We start from the raw sequence: 20,485 nt of genomic DNA on the forward strand, positions 1-20,485 counted from the left end.
TATTCTCAATGGGTATGATCACACAATATTATACAGTTACACTTAAAAAAAAAAAAAAAGCCCAGCACAAGAAATATCATTTCACTGCTTAATGATTGAGGATCATCATTATCAATGTCAATTATTGCACTCTGCACCATCCATCCTGTAATACAATGGTACTCTTAAGGATTACTGATAAATATTGGGCTATTTACCTTTATCCTAAGTGGATTCAGATTGTTTTTAGGACTCCTTACCTCTCATTTTCTCTGCCTCCTCCCTCAGCTCACTGTCATCTTTTGAAAAATTACAGTTAGTGTGTTCTGATGGTTATTTTTCAAATAATTATCTAGATAAGGACTGGTTAAGTTCTCCTAGAGAGCTAAGTGCATGCACTTATTGACTGCAGTTCGCCAGTTGGAGGCCCCTCTTTCCTTCAATATTCCTAAATCCATGAGGTGGCTGAGATTGTCAAAATAATAACAACTGAGAAAATGGTCTGTAAGTAGTGCTAGCGGTCATGTATATGCATCATTGGTTTATTACTTTTACTAAAGAATAATTAGTTTGATTATTAAGGTAAACCTTAAATTAGCTATCAACTGTTTAAATATAAGTAAAAACTATTGTTCTTAATTTAAATTTTAAAAGCCCAGTCATGAACTTCAGATTCAATATAAGTACTTGAATGTACTATATTATAGAGGGGGATCTTTCTTCAGTTACTGACTTTAAAAAAAAATTATATTTATTCTAGCATAATGGCATCAATATTTCAACTTCTAACTCAATCCTTTTTGCCACTTTGCATAGATAGGCAGTTTCACTATATTTGATTTCTGTTTCATTAGGAAAATAAGAAGGGGAAGGAAGAGAGGGGAAAAAAAAGTCTTTTTCATTCATTAGTTAAAAAAAACCAACCAAACATTTAAGTGGGAAGCCACATCTATGGAACAGAGAAACTCAGCAAAACGGATGAAATCTGTTATTTTATAATTCCTGTCATAATTAGGTTAGAATATTAATCTAGTCTTGTTTCTGATCTTTAAAAATGAGAGAACTGGTAAACATTTGAAAGGTGTCATAGTAACAGATATCCACGAACTCTACAAGGCACTGAGATATAAGAAAAGCAAATCTTGCTCTTCAAGGTTAACCCAAAATAAAACATTCATTTTGGTTAACTTACAAATGAATGCCAGTTTATATAGCTCAAAATATCAGTTCAACTTAAAAAGTCATCCAGGGGCACCTGGGTGGCTCAATGGGTTAAAGCTTCTGCCTTCGGCTCGGGTCATAATCCCAGGGTCCCAGGATCGAGCTCTGTGTCCGGCTCTCTGCTCAGCAGGGAGCCTGCTTCCTCCTCTCTGTCTGCCTGCCTCTCTGTCTACTTGTGATCTCTGTCTGCCAAATAAATGAATAAAATCTTAAAAAAAAATTGGTTATCTATTAAAAAAGTAAATAAAATAAAAAGTCATACAACTAAAAAAAAAAGAAGTATTGGAACATATAAATAAAGAATACAACATATTAACTTAACTGAATTAAAACAAAATAATCTTTTTTTCCCCAATAGAAAAGTCTACTTCTATTCTATACTGATTTCTATTGTACCTACAATAATGACCAACTTTATGGCAGTAATACTTTTCAAGTTTTAAAATAATAAATTTTAATAAAATGATTTAATTAGACAGTCTGATTTCTTATTCAATAAACAAAGAAAACCGGTGGATTAAAATCTGGGTTATCCAGAGTTATATATCAAAAAAGTCCAAACCAGAACTGTAACTGGTGGTCAGCTGACCTGATCACTTACAGCCTTCCAAGCTCAGCATTCAGGATTTAATACTGATTCTTCGTACTGCCTCATCAGTGTAAGGAATATTTTAAACTGGGTTATTTCTTCCAGGGCATTTCTTAAGCACTTAGATGGTCATCTAGAAGATGGCTTGAGGGGAGTACAGGCCAAATTCTCAGGATTAGAACTCACAATTGTCTAATCTGATAATCTGCTCTGCTACTTTAGGAGTCCCATCATTCACTGTTTATGCTCCAGCTCAAGAAAAATAACACAAAAAAACAAAAAACTCCTTCCACTTGAAAAAAATAAATTCCAGTAGCATCTTTATAGAACAGTGATAGGTTTTCACTAGTAACTTGATAAAAGGGCATCCTGCAAAGATTTGCACTCTATAGTTCAGAGGATTTTGAATTTAACATATTTTGTTATATATTTTGGAAATTTCCCACAAATAAAAATAATTATTCCCTAAAATCTAATAAGCCTCCTGCTGAAAGTAGTGGACGTTAACCACTGTTTATCTATCTATGTAGGTTAATAACTCTGTCCTTTAACTTCAGTATTCTAAGGAAATTCTTGAGTAAAATGGTTTGATTCCCTAGTAACTGTCTCTAACTCTAAGAAGAAAGGAGAGAAAAGTAAAATATCTTTTAGAGAAGAGGAGCACTTACTGGTACTTTGAAGGGTGAGGTATTTACAGTGTCCATGGAGTTGGGTTTCTCTGATGTACTGGTCCCTGAGATACTCCGTCTGCGGGGGGACCTTTCTGCTGGCACCTCTGGAAAAGAAGAAAGAAATGTCATGAATAAACCAAAATTTAGGATCTTTGACTACATTGTACAATTAGCGAGGTTTTCTCCTCCCACCAAAAAAAAAAAAAAAAAAATTAGTTTGCTTTAAAGGTACATTACATTCTATTTCCACACGATTTATCTCTTTATCTCTGTGGTATTCGAACTCTCAAGGCACTAGGGAATCCTGGCCACACTTAAGAAATCTGTTTTACCATGACAGATTATATCTGTGCACATATAAAAAGTAATTTTTTTCTGTGCACTTTTTAATATCTATAAATTCACTTAGTATTGTTTTCTTACAGTGTATGAATCTATTTCCTTATTTGTCAGCAATATAGGAGTTAATAGAATCCAAAAACATTTTTGATATTCTTGGGAACAAAATACAGTTTTGTGTTGCGTATGATTTGATGGTGTCTGCACAAAGGTCAAAGTTCAGTTCTGTGCAGCTAGGATGATTCACCAGCCTGCAGCCAAAGGGCCACGAGAGGACTGAAAGCTGCTGCTAGGATAAAATAACATATATGCCTATGCAGATATAAAAATAGATCAGCGTCTCCTTGTGCTGGCAAGATGACCTTACTAAAATCTTACTCTGGAATCCTAAATCTGTTCAAATTGACCTAACAAGCTTCGGATTTTGCAGATGAGGTGATATTTTCTCATTTAATTACTATACACTATATTCAGGTTACATTTAAACAATTTCTTCATAGAGTGATAAAAATATATGCATATATACATATGCACATACACACACACACACAGATGATAGATATATACATATTATACCTTTATCACAACTGCTTCCCATCTCCACTTCAACTGACAGACATATAGGAATCCAGCTTCTCAGATAACATTAGATAATCTCAACATGGACAAGGAAAAAAAACACATCCTAAAAAAAGTATTCTGTATTATCTTCCAGATCTTAAAAAATAAGGAGTAAATCGTGACTCCGGAGACTGACATTTTGATTCCTGCTGTTCTCCCTTTAAAAGATAGATGCAGTTTAAACTTCCATTTCTGGCCTCCTGGCCCCTGGGATCCGTGCTACTTCCACTTAAGAGAAAGCGTTTTTTCTCTCGCTCCCTCCCTGTGTCTTGCTCTTCCCCCTCCCTCGCTACAGCTTGCAGAGAGCAAGCAAGAAAGAAACACACAGGACTGCAGCTATTCAATCAATCGTTCCGACTGCACATCCTCATTAGTTACTTTCAGGCTATTAACAGACGCCCAACCACTGCCTCCCCTCAGTTACAGAAAATTTCACTGTATTACACTAATCTGCAGCAAGATAAAACATTTACTGAAATTTATATTCAGCTAGTGCCAAAAGGACACCATTTTACACAGACCTAGTAAGGTACACAAATCAATCCCTCCCATGAAAATCCAATCGGAAGTGCTTACCCTATTACTATCTTTGCACACTGGACACTGATTTCCTTTCCATGACTAAACATATCTTCTGTGTGACATCTTGACCCGTAAAACATAAGCCAAATTGCAACATTCCTAATGACTGAGAGGTTGCCAACATAGCGTCTTATATGCCTGCAGTACAAGAAAGTCCCATGCTATCACTGTTATAAAATTACAACCAGTAACTGAAAGTCTCTCAACTTCTCTCTAAACCATCAGTGGTTAAATGAGCCTTAATGTACAAAGTCATTTTCAGAATCAGACACACACGACTTCTAAAAAAATGGCAGTATAATTAGCTAAAATTCACGGCAATGGCACAAAGCACCAAATTTAAACAAATCAGTTTTGCAAAGCACACGGAACAACAAGACCTTCAGACTTCAGGAACGTGACTTTAAAGAGTGATTATCCAAGTTAGGCATTTCTGCTGTATGGGGGGCTGGCTGGTGGGGAAAGGGGATGGTAAAGATAAAAGAAAATTTCATCCTTCCTCTGAAAATGACCTATAATTAGAAGATACATGAGATTGAACATTATAACATATTTTAATATCTGAATAACTGATGGAGAAACCAAACTAGGAGAAAATAAGTTCCATTAGCAAGAATAAAATGATCCAGTAAACAGTTTTCCTTAATTCACAATGTTCTGGATAAGGGAAAAGACGGAAACTTATTTCCTCATTTTCTTTCAAATATCTAATTTTAGTTTTCAGGCATCTGAACTCACTAAATAAATATATTTCCAGGCTTTTAACAATGTGAAATTACATTGGCTAAAATGAGCAGCCACATTTTAAAACTCTTAACAAATATGTTATTTGTTGTACTTCTCTTTATCTTTTAGAGGCTCTTTCTGCATCATGAAAAAAAAAAAATCACAGCTCTGGCATAGCTTAAAGAATACCACTGGGCTCAAAAAGGAGAAATTAAATTTTTCTTGAAGTTTGAACAGTTGCCACTAAGAGGGCAAAGCGGAAATAAGCTAACTAACTATTGATGAGAGGTCCACACTTCCTTTCTCAGCCCCCACAACAATGCAACTTAACTGAGAATGCACAAAAGGCCTTTGAATACCCAAGTTCTTTCATTTTCAGAAGATTCAGGACTATTTCTAAGCCGAGAAAAGAATATATACCCCAACCACCAATGGCCACGTAGAACCAGGTAGCAGCCTCAGCAAGAACCAAATTAACAGCTAGCTGGATTAGCCACAGGGAAGCCTGCATATGAAACTGGTCCAGTTACCTTTAACTTGAAATCGTCAAGCAGAAAGGAAAGCTGCTACTATGCTCTTAAAGCCACATTTCTGCTGAGTTGGAAGGAAAATCTATACTGGTTCTAGTAGACCAAAATTAGACAGCTCTCTCCCTTGCCCCCTCTCATTCTACATAGACCACATTATTTTCATCCGCTATAAAAATTATTGTTCTGTTCATGATCATATTTAATCACAGTCATTTTTAAGTGTGTTCTCTCTCTAAGACTGAGACAGAGACCTTATAATATTGTTCCAGTAAAGGTCTGAAACTGTTTTGTTCACTTTCTCATCCTCTAAAAATATTTTTCATCTTCAGATTGAAAGGCAAAAAAAAAAAAAAAAAAAGTTATGAAATATAAAAGCTTGGTTAAGTTTTAAATTTATTTCTTCATTTCCTGTGCCATTGGGTATGAACCAAGATGAAGTGACCACTTCTCTTAATAAGAGATAACCTGCAATACAGCTCCACATGAGACATAAATTGAACAAAGAGAACATGTGGATGCTTTTCTTAGCAGCTCTACCCATGATCTGTGTGATCCAGTGTAAGCCATCTCACCTTTTCTGCTCTGGTCTTCATTAATAAACTGGGTTATTCAGACCAACCAGAGATGAAGCCAAGATGAATGAGTTTATATGCTTTGGTGCAAAATTAGCTCTTCAGAAGAAAGGGGCTCTCTAAATCGAAAGTCTGGTATCATAACATCATTTATTCTACACAATACCTATTTTCTTCCCTGTTCACGTGCCTTCCTTGGAAAGTGTGGCAAACAAATCAACAGTTGGAGCTTCATAGGGGCAAAGGCACTTTCGGTGGAGGATATGCTTGTTCAACAGACAGAAGTCAACCTCTGCCTTTAGAACCTAGTCGTTGTGTTGTTCATGGCCTTAATTCACTTATTAGGAAGTAAATGTCAAAAATCATCTCAAGGAGCGCAAACAAGTAGTACAGTGTAAGGGAGATGGAGAGGTGTAGCAATTTCATTACAGTAATTATAGTGAATGGGTAGTCGTGTTGAAGAGAGATGTGGAAGTCATCCTGCAGGTTTAGTAGGGAAGAACACTACAGGCAGAGGGAAGCCAATATGAAGCTTCTAGGGTGAAGGGCAGCACGGAGGCCAGTCGCACCGTGGTTAATAGGGACAAAGAGTAGAAGAAAGTCTACTCTGAGCAGGTGTGCTCAGGCCAGGTAGGCTGTGTAGGCCTATGTGTAAAGACTTGAGCTTTCTACTCTGAAGTGAAAAACGGCCTGGTCAAACAGATTTCACCAAAAGGTACAAATCACATGGAAACCTTATGGCGATATACTTACTGGCACTTTCTAAATTATTTTCTTTCCAGGGCTTTGAAAAATTACTGAAATAATTCTGGAATATTACTATGTTTGGGAAGAGAATAAAGGTTAATGTTTATTGGGTTAACTGAGGGTTAGGTTCCAAAAGCCTCTGAAAGTATCTTAGATGAGAAAAGTATCTGTTGTCCTTATGGCCAAATATCCATAAGCATCAACTGCATTTTGTTATGCCCTGATAATGGGTCCCTGATGAAGGGAGTGAGACTGATACAAAGCGAAGGTCAAGCAAAGCTTTATTTCGCGCCAAGCATCAAGAATCTAACCGAACGTTCAGGGACGCACCTTTTACACAAGAGAGGGTGACCCTTCTCTGTTTCACAGTCTAGCTTTTAAGGGCAAAGGCCATGCGGTGGGGCCTGGCCACCCACAGGTGACCAGTAAGATTGTAACACACACAGGAAACTCCATAGTGATGCTAGGTGACCAACTGAGTTACAATTTACTCTAGTAGACATTTGACCCAGCCTATTACACCTTGATTAGGATTGGCGCCAAAAAGAGTTCCCAAAGGGTGGGGGCCCCTACTCCTTGGTGGCTAGGGAGACAGTATGCAACCCCCTACTGATCGGATGTCTCCACCTGGCCTGACCCACCCTTGGGTCTGGGCTTTGTTACCTGAAGCTAGTTTCCGGGACTTGTTTTTAAGTGAATCCCCTGGGGGAAGGGAAGCAGGGACAGTTTAACTTTAATGAAAGCCTCTTGCTAAATAGGTCCTTACACATTTATTTTTGTTCAATCACATTTAGCCAAAGTTCGTATACCATCACATCATATATATATATATACATATACACACACACACACATAAATAACATAAATTAACATAAATAAATAACATAAATATATATATTAACATAAATCAGATATCATGAATTCTGATAATGTTTGCCACTCTTAGGATGAGTTACCATTGTTAAGAAATGATTCAAAATACTTTCTCTAAAGAGAGATACTCTAAGTTATTTAGGGGTGCCTGGGTGGCTCAGTTGGTTGAGTGGCTGCCTTCATCTCAGGTCATGATCTGGGGGTCCTGGGATTGAGCCCCGCATCAGGCTTGCAGCTTGATGGAGAGCCTGCTTTTCCCTCTCCCACCACCTGCTGCTCTGCCTACTTGTGCTTCTCTAGCTCTTGGTCAAACAAATAAATAAAATCTTTTTTAAAAAGTATTTAGGCACCTCTTTGAGGCAGAATTATTTTTATGATAAATTTAGCTAATATTGAGTTTGTTTTGTGCTAAGTGCTGGATCTGGACGCTATCTTTCCTTATCCTTGGGGCAGCGCTTAACAATTATTACTCTGTTAGATGAGCATCGGGGCCAAATTTAAAAGAAGAAAATAATACTTACCAATGTGAAAGTAATTTCAGAAAATTCAACACAAAAGATGATCAAAATGTAGAAAGACATTTATGTGAAAAGTTTTAATGTAATGTAATGTAGAAAGTTTTAATTTGGTGGACAATGATGTACATGTGCTGCTGAAGTGAGCACAAGTGGACAATGATGTAAGGAACCCAAATATCCTTCTTATAGCAAAATTCTCTAGTTATGAGAGATCAGGAAACCATTACCTGCTCAAAGGTGCAGTCAGTGTGGCATGCACAGTATGCCTCAATACTTCCCATGAATGGCAACCCAAGTCAATTCCTAGTAATTTTGTGTATGGAATCATAAAACATGAATGAATGTGAATGCTCTGTCAATTACAATTATTCACAGGCCCCTTTAGTACTTTTGGTATTGTATTTAGGCAACAAAAGGGGAATTCTTCAGCTCACTTCAAAAACCTTTTTAAAAATCAATAACATTCCAACAAAGTATGACAGAAAACTGAATACACAGCAAAATCTGTTCATGCACCCATTCATGTCATTGATATTTCAGGGTGTTGCTGTGAATGAGCCCAATTCACTATCATCTATTTGCCTTTATATTGTGTAAATGACAACAATATATAAGATTGGCTATGTCGTGGCTCAAGTTATTAATGAATAAAATAAGCAAATAATGTTATTTATTTCAGCTGTGAATTCTGAATTAGGAGGACTCCTTTCCACGGGAGCAGAGAAGATGTTTAAGCAACAGAATGGGAAGGAAGGAGTAGCATCAGGCAATGGGTTTGTATGGATTCAATAAAGAAGGACCTCAAAAACAAATGGCAAAAGGTGAAAGAGAAAAGGCTTCATGAAAATGGGATTGCGTGCTTTGTTGATGGACTCCTAAAGGTAATGAGACCTTAAAAGATTTGGGGAGAGAACAATTTTGTAAAGGAAAAGTGACATGAACAAAGAGAAGAAAATTACACACTGCATTTATAAAGCTGCCAACACCACAGCACCGGGGCGTTTTATAGACTTCATCCACCTGCTTTTCTGTAGGACATTTGCTGCTGTATCCCATTTTTATAGCTTTAAAGCCCGTGTACTGACAGTCACTACCATTCAGCTGCTCTGAAATACAAATGCCCAGAGCCACTTTAATTCATCCAATTTGTATCACTTAGGCTGCAGCACCTCATTCAAACAAACAGACCTTTCAAGTTTGCATGCCCTCCACACTTACTTCAATCTGAACAAATCGGTGCTTAGTACACAAATGGGGTGAATTCTTAGTAAGTAAAGCCATTCAGTCTCCCCACCTTTTCTTTACTTCAGCAACGTTATTATCTATTATTGTTATTATTTTAAAACTTTCTTCTTATTAATGTAATAGGAGGAAGGATTTCTCTCTGGTCAAGGAGCCTGGACACCCGCAGGTATTCCATTTCTCTACATGATGATACTGGATAGGATAGCAGAGAAGAGTTTCAGTGCAAGTAACAGTCTCAACCAGAAAGGCTAAGAAAACAGCGCAGGGATGTTTACATGGTAGTTAAAGTTTCAAATACAAAGTCTATCTCTGGTTCTTAGTGATATCCACCAGGGATCTTAATAATTATGATAAAAACAAAATAACAACCCCCCCTCCCCAAAATAACAAGGATACCTGCTACACTAAAACCACCATTTACGATTCCTTATTACATGCTAAGTGTTTTTTTTACAAGTTACCTCTTCCATCATCAGAACAGTTCTCTGGAACAGGGACTATCACCTCCTTTTACAGATAAGGAAAGAAAAGAGGTTCTATTACTCTGCCCATGTTTGCAAAGCTGGTCAAGGGCAGAATCAGGACTGAAACTCAAACAGTCTGGATCTAGAGTCTGTACTTTTTAATTACCATGCATGCTATCCTGCTCTCCAAGTGTTTTGTATTATGGGCTATAACAGAGAAGAAATAAGATAAATAATCATGGAATCTCCAATTTTCCTCTTCCTAAAAATAACTCCAAAGAATTCTAACAATATGCACATGATTCTTCATACTTTAAAGAGAATTAAATCACTTACTGTGTTGAGGACCTAGTAACATACAGAACTGCTAAAACTAATATGACACTGTATGTTAATTATTCTTAAATTTTAAAAAAGTGTGTTATCATGTTGTATTCCACTTAACCAGTGATTGGCCAGCCTTGCTGTGGAGCTTTCAATCAAACACAGATGCCTAGTTCAGACCCACTGAATCACAACCTTTGGGGGAGGGGAGGGTATGGCCTAGGTATAAACATTTATAAAAAACCTCTCTAGGTAAATCTGGTATGTCCTTCTTCCTTCCTTCCTTCCCTCCTTCCTTCCTTCCATCTTTCTTTCCTTCTCTTTCTTTTCTTTTTTTCTTTCTTTCTAAAAGATTTACTTATTTATTTATTTGACAGACATCACAAGTAGGCAGAGAGGCAGGTAGAGAGAAAGGAGGAAGCAGGCTCCCTGCTGAGCAGAGAGCCCCATGCGGGGCTCGATCCCAGGACCCTGGGTGGGACCATGACCCCAGCAGAAGGCAGAGGCTTCAACCCACTGAGCCACCCAGGCACCCCTTCTTTTTTTTATTTAAAAACAAACAAACTTTTTTTTTTTTTTTTTTTTTAAACTTGGCCCCACGGATGCGTGGGTGGCTGTCTTGATTTTGGCTCAGGTCATGATCTTGGGTGGGGGCCCTTAAGTCCGGTTCTGTGCTTAACTCAGAGTCAGGTTCTCTCTCCTCTGCCCCTTGCCCTCACACTCTTCCTCTCTCAAATAAGTAACATCTTAAAAAATAAATAAATAAACTAGGCTCCATACCCAGTGTGGGGCTTGAACTCATGACCCTGGGATCAAGAGTTGGATGTTCTATTGACTGAGACAGCCAACTGCCCCTGCATTCCTTTTTTTTTTTTTAATTGAGATGTTAAAGACATATAGAATGATACTGGTTTTAGATGTACAACATAATTTAATATTCATATACTTGTGAGATGATTACCACAATAATTCTAGTTAACATTTGTCACTATACATGTACAAATTAAAAAAAAAAGACAGAATTAAATTATATTCTTTGAGGGATAATTGATTGAAAAAAAAAGTCAGAGAAAACTCTCAATCCTGGAACACTGATGCTAATAACAACGTTCTAGTCAAGAAACAAAGAAACAAAAAAACAAGAAACAAAGGAAATGGGCTAAGGAGAGTGAGGTGTTTTAATGCAATGGTGAAAAAATATGAACAAAATCAGAAACAACCCATAAAAAATATCTACTACTGATTCCGTCAATTAAAAAGCCCTCCAAAAAATAACCTGCCTCAGGGGGAGGGATGATAGAGCACAGAGGATCTTTAGGGCAGTGAAAAAACTCTGTATAATACTATAATGAGGGATGCATGTCATTACACATTTGTCCAAGCCCAGAGGATGTACAATATCAAAAATAAACCCTAATATAAACTATGGACTTGGGGTAATTATGATGTGTAAATACAGATTCATCAACTGTAACAAATGTACTACTCTGACAGAGAATACTGGTAATGGGGAGGCTGTGCATAGGTGGGGAAAAGGGCATATGGGAACTCATTGTACCTTCCTCTTAATATTGTTGTAAACCTAAAACTGTTAAAAAAAAAAATGGGCATTAAATGAAACAAAACTCTGTCTTTCTATCCTCCTAAAGTAATCTTCAATACACCTAAGTGAAGAGATAACTACTTAGTTCAATTCTATGAGACACAAATAGATAAATAGCATTAAGGTCTTAGGTTTTACAAAGAATAATCTTTAAATAAAGAACAGTATTCAACACAAGATGACATTTTTGAAGATTTCAACCCAGTTATTTGTAAGGCTCTCTTAATCTCACAGCTTCATTTGGTGAATAAGATTTACATTCAACTCAGGAAGGCATTATGTCTTCTAAGTTTACAGAGATGTAAGAACTTTCAACTTTTCTATAACCAACTTAACATGTTCTCTTACTTAGTATGTTTTATATATAATTGTAGGTAAAATCTCTGATTTATTCATACCATGATTTCAGTATTCATCTTTAAAATCTTAAAAAAAAAATTGGTCTTTGATTATGCCAGGGTCTTTTAAGACAAGTTTGTGGAAAACAAACAAAACAGAGGATCATAGGGGAAGAGAGGGGAAAAAAAGAGAAATCAGAGAGGGAGACAAACCATAAGAGACTCTTAACTATAGGAAACAAACCGAGTGTTGATGGTGGGGGGATGGGGTAACTGGGTGATGGGCATTAAAGAGGGCATGTGACGTATTGAGCATTGGGTGTTATATGCAACTATGAATCATGGAACTCTACCACTGAAACTAGTAATATGCTACATGTTAATTAACTGAATTAAAATAAAAGAAAAATTTAAAAAGACTAGTTTGCGGTTTATTCCAAAACAGACATTAATAAAAAGTATTGAAAACACAAATATTTGGCCTCTAATATAAAGATGAGCACTCACTCTTATACTGAGGACCAAATATATCATATAGCACTGTACCAAAACAACAAATATTTACATTGGACATCACTTCGTAGTAAAGGTATCAGAAGAAGGAGAATCCTGCGATTTGATTTGTACTCCTTATGCCACCAACACTGCCAAGTCTCATTTCAAAATGCCTTTGGCTTCATTTTGTCCCCTTTATTTACACTACTATCTATCACCCTAGTCCTAGACTTTTTATCTTCTCACACAGATCATGGCAGGACTGTCCTAACTGATCTCACTGGCTCCTGTCTTTTCCTGCTGAAAGCTATCTTGCTTGCCATTACCAGATTAGTTTCCCTAAAACATTACTTTCTTGATGTAATTCCTTCCTAGAGGTCTTTAGACAGTCAGGCACTGGAAAAAACCACCTGGCCCCACCTTTCATAGTCACGCTTTTCTGTCAACACTCTCTAACAAATTGCCTTGGACAGATGATCTTTGATCTCAAACTGGCCATATTCATTCCCCTGCATTTGTGTTTGCTAATGGTTTTCACCTATCTGCCAAATCTTAGGGGACCTTCATTATCAGTGTCAGTTCATCTACTTCCATAAAACCAGCACTAATTGTTGACATTTCTTTGATTTCTTTAAAGATTTTATTTTTTATTTGACAGAGAGAGAGAAAACACAATCAGGGGGAGCAGCAGACAGAGGGAGAGGGAGACACAGGCTCTCCAAAAGCAGGGAGCCTGGTGCCGGGCTTGATCCCAGGACCCTGGGATAGTGACCTGAGCTGAAAGCAGATGCTTAACTCTCTGAGCCACCCACGCGCCCCTCAGCTTGATTTTCTTAAAATTTTTATTTGAACATCCTGCTCAGAAAAAATTCTGAAAGAAGTTTTTTCTTTTTCTAAGGAAATTCCCTAAATGAAGGATGTAAGACTTAAACACAAAGGGAACCATGACCACCTGTGGGACGCAATAGGGATTTAACTGCCATACTTAAGGGTTAGCATGACTCTTAGGATTTTTTGCTTCTTTTTCAGTTTCAATATCAGAAAGTTAATTTGTTCATTTCTCATGAAAAACTGAATTGCCATTGATTGGAAATAGTAATGCAAGTGTAATCCAGCATTCATTCTTTTTCAGAAGTCAAGCCTCATGAGAAATCAAACCACAACAGATGACGGATTTTAAAATACTGATTCAGTCTCTTTCCCGGTTATCAGTTATAAGCCTACTTACATTTTCTGTTTCCTCCATAGCAGGTTTAATAATTTACACCTTTCTTTAAAATATCCACTTTCTCGGCGTGACTGGGTGGCTCAGAAAATTAAATGTCCAACTCTTGACTTTGGCTCAGGTCAAAATCAAGAGTTGTGTGGGGCTCTCTATTGGGTGTGGAGCCTACTTAAGATTCTTTCTCTCCCTCTTCCCACCCAAATAAGATGTCCATTTTCTCTAAATTTTCCAAATATCATAAAGTTGTTTATGAGAGTCCTATTTTTCAAGACTCTGATTTTCTATAATTATGTCCCCTTTTCATTTCTAACATGTTCCTTTGTGCTTTCTTTTTTGTCTTGATCAAATCTTGACAGTTTTATCTATATTCATTGAATTTTCTAATAAAACTACTCTTGGCTTTTTTATTTAAGATTTTATTTATTTATTTGTGTGTGAGAGAGAGAGAGACAGAGCACAAGAAAGCAGAGTGGCAGGCAGAGGCAGAGAGAGAAGCAGGCTCCCCGCTGAGCAAGGAGCCTGATGTGGGACTCGATCCCAGGATCCTGGGATCATGACCTGAGCCAAAGGCAGCGACTTAACCGACTGAGCCACCCAGGCGTCCCCAAAACTATTGGCTTTATTGGTTCTATTACATTTATTTCTGTCTTCCATTTCATTATCATCTGCTATTATCTTCACTATTTCTCTCCCTAAACTTTCTTTGGAGATATATATGTTTTAACTTGTTGAGATAAATGCTTAATTAGCTCATTAATTTTCAGCTTTTCTCCCTTTCAGTACAAAAGGTTAAGGCTGTTAGATTTTACTTAATAACTATTTCACAATATCCTACAGGTTTTGATATGTACTGTTTTCAGGATGTTCAGTTCTATTTTATAATTTTTATTATTACTTCTTCTTTGACTAAAGAGTTATAGATAAGCAACTTTAAAAGTTTCTAAAAGTAAAGGTGTGTGGTTTTTTTGTTGTTGTTAAGATTTTAATTATTTATTTGTTAGACAGAGAGAGAGCACAAAGCAGGGGAAGCAGCAGGCTCCCCACTGAGCAAGGAGCCTGATGTGGGACTCGATCCCAGGATCCTAGGATCAAGACTGGAGCCAAAGGCAGATGTTTAACTGACTGAGCCACCCAGGTGTCCCAGGAAAGGTTTGTAATGTAAATTTTTGTTACTAATTTCTAACTTAGTTCAACTATGATCAAGAGATGTGTTCTGTATGATACAAAGGCTTTAAAATTTATAGAGATTTGTTTATGTCCACAGTCTATGGACTGTTTTCATGCAGATCCCATATGTGTATGAGAAGACTATATAATTGCTGGAATCAGGATTCAATACATGTCCATTAACTCAAGCTTATTGTGTTTTTTATGTCTTCTATAGCTTTACTAATTATTGTGGATAGAATTGTAGATTTATCAATTTCTCCTTATACTTCTGTCAACTTTTGCCTTATAAATTTTGAGACTTTGTTACTGGATGCATGTAAGATTGTAGTATCTTTCTAGGAATTTCTACATTTTATCATTAAGTGACCTCCTTTACTCCTAGTAATGGTTTTTGTCATAAAGTCCCATTTTATCTTGATTTCATATCATTGCTAGCATTCTTTAATTTGCCAAAGAAATCTTTTTCCAAACCTTTTACTTTTAACCCTCTGGGTCCTTATGTCTTTCTCATTCGCAACATTAAAAAGGAAATTGAGTCTGGCTATCTTTACCTTTTAACATTTTAAACATTGTGTTCTCTGATATAGTTGGATTTTATTTCTACCATCTTAGTGTGTTTTCTACTCACTTTTTCAAATGCTTTTTTTCCTGATTTTCTGTCTGCTCAGATTGATCAAGTTTTAAAAATTCATTTTCTCCTCTACTGCTTTTGAAATCATGTACTCTATTTCTATTCTTTTAATAGCTGTCCTTAACATTTTAACATATATATTTAGAGTCTAATGTTAATCTTGATTTCTATCCTTCTCTTCAATAATTCAATGATCTTAAGAAACTTCAGTTTGAATTACCCCCTTCCTACCTAACACATATCTTGTTGTCTACTATTTTAGTTTTATCTTATCAGAAATGTGATTATAAATTCCCAGGGGATTTTTATCCTCTTTCCTCCCTGACCAGTAGGCTAGTCTAATACAAGGAAGATTTTTCAGTGACCAGATTTTTTTTCTTATTTTCAGTTATCAAGGGACCCAGTCCTATGAGGAACAATAGGGTGAAGATTTTGGTCCCTTTTTTTTTTTAAGTTTTATTTTTTTTAAGCAATAAAAAACACCCAATGTGGGGCTCAAAATCAGAATGCCAAGATCAAGAGTCACATGCTCCTGCGACTGGGGCAGTAAGGTACCCCAAGGATTTCCATTCTAATTCCTCACTTTGTTTGGAGTCTAGGCTCATTTCCTATCTTGTAGCTATTAAAACTTAACTCTCTAGGGGTGCCTGGGTGACTCAGTCAGTTAAGAGTCTGCCTTCCGTTCAGGTCATGATTCCATAGTTGTGGGGAAAAGTTTCCACGTCAGCAAGGAGCCTGCTTCCCCCTCTGCCCATTCCCCAGCTTGTGCTCTCTCTCTCTCTCTCTCTGACAAATAAATAAATGAAATCCTAAAACACACACATAAACAAACAAAAACCCCAAACTTAACATTCTGGAATTCTAATACTGGCAAATGCCCTCAGGACAATTTTACTACCTAGATATTTAGCTTTATTTTTTCTCTTCCAGGGGACTTCTTTTCTTTCCCAAGAAGAGAGGTCAATCATGTAGTTTAAAATGTTTGTTTCAGGGGGCCTGGGTGGCTCAGTTGGTTGAGCAACTGCCTTCAGCTCAGGTCATGATCCTGGAGTTCTGGATTGGAGTCCCACATCAGGCTCCCTGCTTAGCCTCTTACTGAGGCTCCCTCTTACCTTCCCCCCTCATGCTTGCTCTCTTCAAATAAACAAATAAAACCTTCATTAAAAATGTGGCTTAAAAAAATAAAATGTTTGTTTCATTAATATGATATTTCTAGTTGTTTCTGTGTTATTTTTCAGGATATCTGCCATTTTATCAGAAATGAGAGTTTTAATTTTTGAATATACTTTCCCCTTGAGGTTAGGCATAATTTTAGGAATCAGATAATAGTTACCAATACCAAATAATTAACTGTAGCCAGCAGAGTCATTTAGAAACTTAACGATGTTTAAGTTTTGCCAAAATTATATTCTCTTATAGAACTATTCTATCAAATAACTTCACTTAATGAAAAAAAAATCCCTTAAATTCAGTTTAGAAAATGTGAAGTAGTATAAAATTTTTGAGAATTTTCCTTCTTATTCTAGAATTTGGAAAACACAATTAAAACCTACTAAAATAACTGCAAATGCTACCCATGTACCTTCAGTGGTGCCTGCAGATATGAGCATAGAGAACAGTGTAGGAAAGGAGGGAAAAAGGTAGCTCTGATAGAATAACTGGGGTAACTGTTGAAAATGGCTGAATCTCAAGCTTCTGGGTATCTGAAGAGCATCCATTCATTTGAAAATTAAATATTTAGGGGCGCCTGGGTGGCTCAGTGGTTTGGGCTGCTGCCTTCGGCTCGGGTCATGATCTCAGGGTCCTGGGATCGAGCCCCGCATCGGGCTCTCTGCTCCGCAGGAAGCCTGCTCCCCCCACCCCCCTCTCTGCCTGCCTCTCTGCCTACTTGTGATCTCTGTCTGTCAAATAAATAAATAAAATCTTTAAAAAAAAAAAAAAAGGAAAAAAAGAAAGAAAATTAAATATTTACTAAGAACCTCTTCGGTGCTATTCCGGAAGATGCCAAGATATTAAGTGAAGATCCCTACCATGGAGAAACAGGGGAGTACTAAGTGGACACACAACTAACTGCAATGCAAGACTGGGTAAGTTACGAATGCCTGGGTGGCTCAATGGGTTAAGCATCTGTCTTCAGCTTGGGTCATGATCCCAGGGTCCTGGGATAGAGCTGTGCATTGGGCTCCCTGCTCAGTGGAGAGCCTGCTTCTATCCTGCTTCTCCCTCTCCCTCTGCCTGCTGCTCCCTCTGCTTGTGTGTGCGTGCGCTCTCTGTCAAATAAATAAATTTAAAATAAAATCTTAAAAAAAAAAAAAGATTGGTTAAGTTAAGTTAAATGCCATAGATTAACACAATAGTAGTTATCTCCCCCATCCTCCCTACTTTCCACTGCTAAATCTCTACAAGCATCTTTGATTCCCGTATGAGTTTCTCCTTTCAAAAGGTTAACCCTGTCCCCTTACTCCCACGCTCTCTCAAACTCATAAAGGATTTTTTGCTCTCAGTTATTCTAATAGGTTCAATATCTTGCTCTCTTCTATACCAAAAATATGTACAAGTCTCCCCAATTTTTAAAAAGGTACTTTTCCTGTTTATTAGTCACAGATGTCTCCAGGTACATGTGTAACCTGTGGCTTTCACTGTCTCACCATCTGCTGTCTTTCTTAATATTATAAAATACGACTTCTCTTCCTTCAACTCTAATGAATGAAAAAGAACTGATAATTTCAGAAGTTATCACATGTCTCCTAATTACCAAATCCAGTGGCCTTTCCTGACTTCCTTTTGTTCTTTGTAATCACTGACATTGTTGACCTTTTTCTACCTTAGCACTTGCTTTCCTCCTACCATTTTGATCATTCCCTCTGTATCTCCTCTTCTTCTCTACCCCACCCCACCACATTCCCCCAGACTGGTATTCTTCAAGGTTCAGTCCCTCACCTATGTTTATTTCTTGACAGTTTCTCTATAGTAGATCACTTACAGATACTTAGAGCTTCAACTACCTTTCTTCTCTAGATGGCTCCCAAATGTTGCTCTCTATCTGTGACTTCATTTTCAATCATTAGAGCTACATATCTATACAAATATATACTAGTCACCTCAAACTCAATGTATATAAATAGAACTCATCTTTTGTTCCTCAAAACTGGCTCCCCTCCCAACTTCTTTATTTCTGTTAATAGTGACCACCATCCTCCCAAATTCAAAAAATCCTTGATTTATTTTCTTCTCCATTTCTCCAATCTGTCAGCAATTCCATTGATAGATCTTTTGTAATCTCTCCATCTTTTCATCTCAAGTTATTCATATCAGTTGCACAAATACTCCTCTGTACCTAGAATGTAATGGGTGCTGAAAAGGCAGGGGATTGAGCCCCTGTTATAGAGGCATTCACAATCTAGTTTTAACAACAAATAAGCAAACCACTAATAATACTGTAGGGAGTGAAGTGTTAAAATAGAGGCACTTAGACCACATCTGGACTTCTCTGATAGCTTTCAAACAGGCTTAACTGCTTCTGGTCTAGTCCCCCTATTGAGACACTTTCACATGTCCTCCTAATAAATTACTTTGGTCACACTTTTTCTTACTCAATAATCTTTAATTCTTCCCAATTGCTTTCTGGATAAAATTGTTACTTATCAGATAGTCAGGAAGGGTTGTACCCAGTGAGCCTCCAAATAGGCTTCAAGTATTGTCTCTCATCACTTCTTTTTTTTTTTTAAAGATTTTTATTTATTTATTTGTCAGAGAGAGAGCGAGCAAGAGCGAGCACAGGCAGACAGAGTGGAAGGCAGAGTCAGAGGGAGAAGCAGGCTCCCTGCGGAGCAAGGAGCCCGATGTGGGACTCGATCCCAGGACGCTGGGATCATGACCTGAGCCGAAGGCAGCTGCTTAACCAACTGAGCCACCCAGGCGTCCCTCTCTCATCACTTCTTTACACGAACTTCCCATTCCTTTCAAATCAGCTTGTTCATTAGACATGAACATAATTTAATATTCCTCATGACACTCTTTCCATACAGAAATCTCATTTCTATAAAAATCCACTCTATCTTTTAAGATTCAGATAAAATCCTATCTGTGTAAAGGAATTTTCAGTGTTCCTAATTGAAAATGATGTCCCCGTACTTCAAATTCCCAAGGCAATTTTTGCCTAGATAAATCATTTCACAATCAGGTACTGCTTTATTTTCTTTTCTCTGTTCTTGTTTTGAATTATCATTAAATCTTTCTCTCTTAATTGTGCATAGTTTGTGTTTTCTCCCCAACCAAACTCTACATTTCTCACAAGCAGCTTTATCTTCTACTTCCTTGTATGCAGCCACAGTACTTAGCACGGTGTTTTGTTCATGAGGAAGATCTGAAACAAGGCCAGGGCGATGGAGAGTGCAGTTTAGATGAAGGGACACTGCCAATAGAAGAGATAGCATGTGGGAAGGTAGCAAAGGGCAATGTTTGTGTAAGAGTTAGAAAATTAATCCATAGTGGGACGAAGGGGCCCTTCATCCCTTCCCAAAGGTACCAGAATGTCAAATAGAAGGGCTAGAATAAGTTCCAGAGTAAGGTGTTTTGACTTCATCTGGTAGATGAGGATGGAGCCTTGGAGGGCTTTTGAATAGAGTAATGCACAGCACACTTTTACGAAGTTTCATCAAATCAGCATTGCACTAAATCAACAGGAAGACCTGAACATCAGTTAAGTGGCTATTCAGAAGTGAAGTAGTAAAAGCCTAACCAACACAAAGAGCCTTCCTCTCATCTCCTCTCCTAGAAATATTTCCTTAGGGAAATAGAACATAATTTGATATGTTCTTTGACACAACAACTCTTTTGGTTTCATTCATCCTCGAGTCACCATAAAGTAGATTCAGGTTTCTTATTTTCTCTTGGTATCTTCACTGGGAAGAGCATGTTGTAATTAACAGTAACTATATCAGCACATGATGTCATAAGAGCTCTGCTTAGTCCACACAATATTATAAACTGTATCTGAGACAGTTTTCCTCCTAGTTCTTC

General features: G+C 37.3%; 1 protein-coding gene across 8 annotated transcripts in view; it reads right to left on the reverse strand.

Annotated features, from left to right (window-relative positions):
* The window catches only part of RASAL2 (RAS protein activator like 2), a 361,328-nt gene that overhangs the window by 89,215 nt on the left and 251,628 nt on the right, over positions 1-20,485 (reverse strand). For all 8 annotated transcript variants that reach the window (XM_059412834.1, XM_059412833.1, XM_059412832.1 and 5 more), the window contains one exon: positions 2,458-2,564. In XM_059412834.1, coding sequence (XP_059268817.1) covers positions 2,458-2,564 — 107 coding nt within the window. The remainder of the gene's footprint in view (positions 1-2,457; positions 2,565-20,485) is intronic.

This window comes from Mustela nigripes, chromosome 10 (assembly GCF_022355385.1).
Source record: "Mustela nigripes isolate SB6536 chromosome 10, MUSNIG.SB6536, whole genome shotgun sequence".
Lineage (NCBI taxonomy): Eukaryota > Metazoa > Chordata > Mammalia > Carnivora > Mustelidae > Mustela > Mustela nigripes.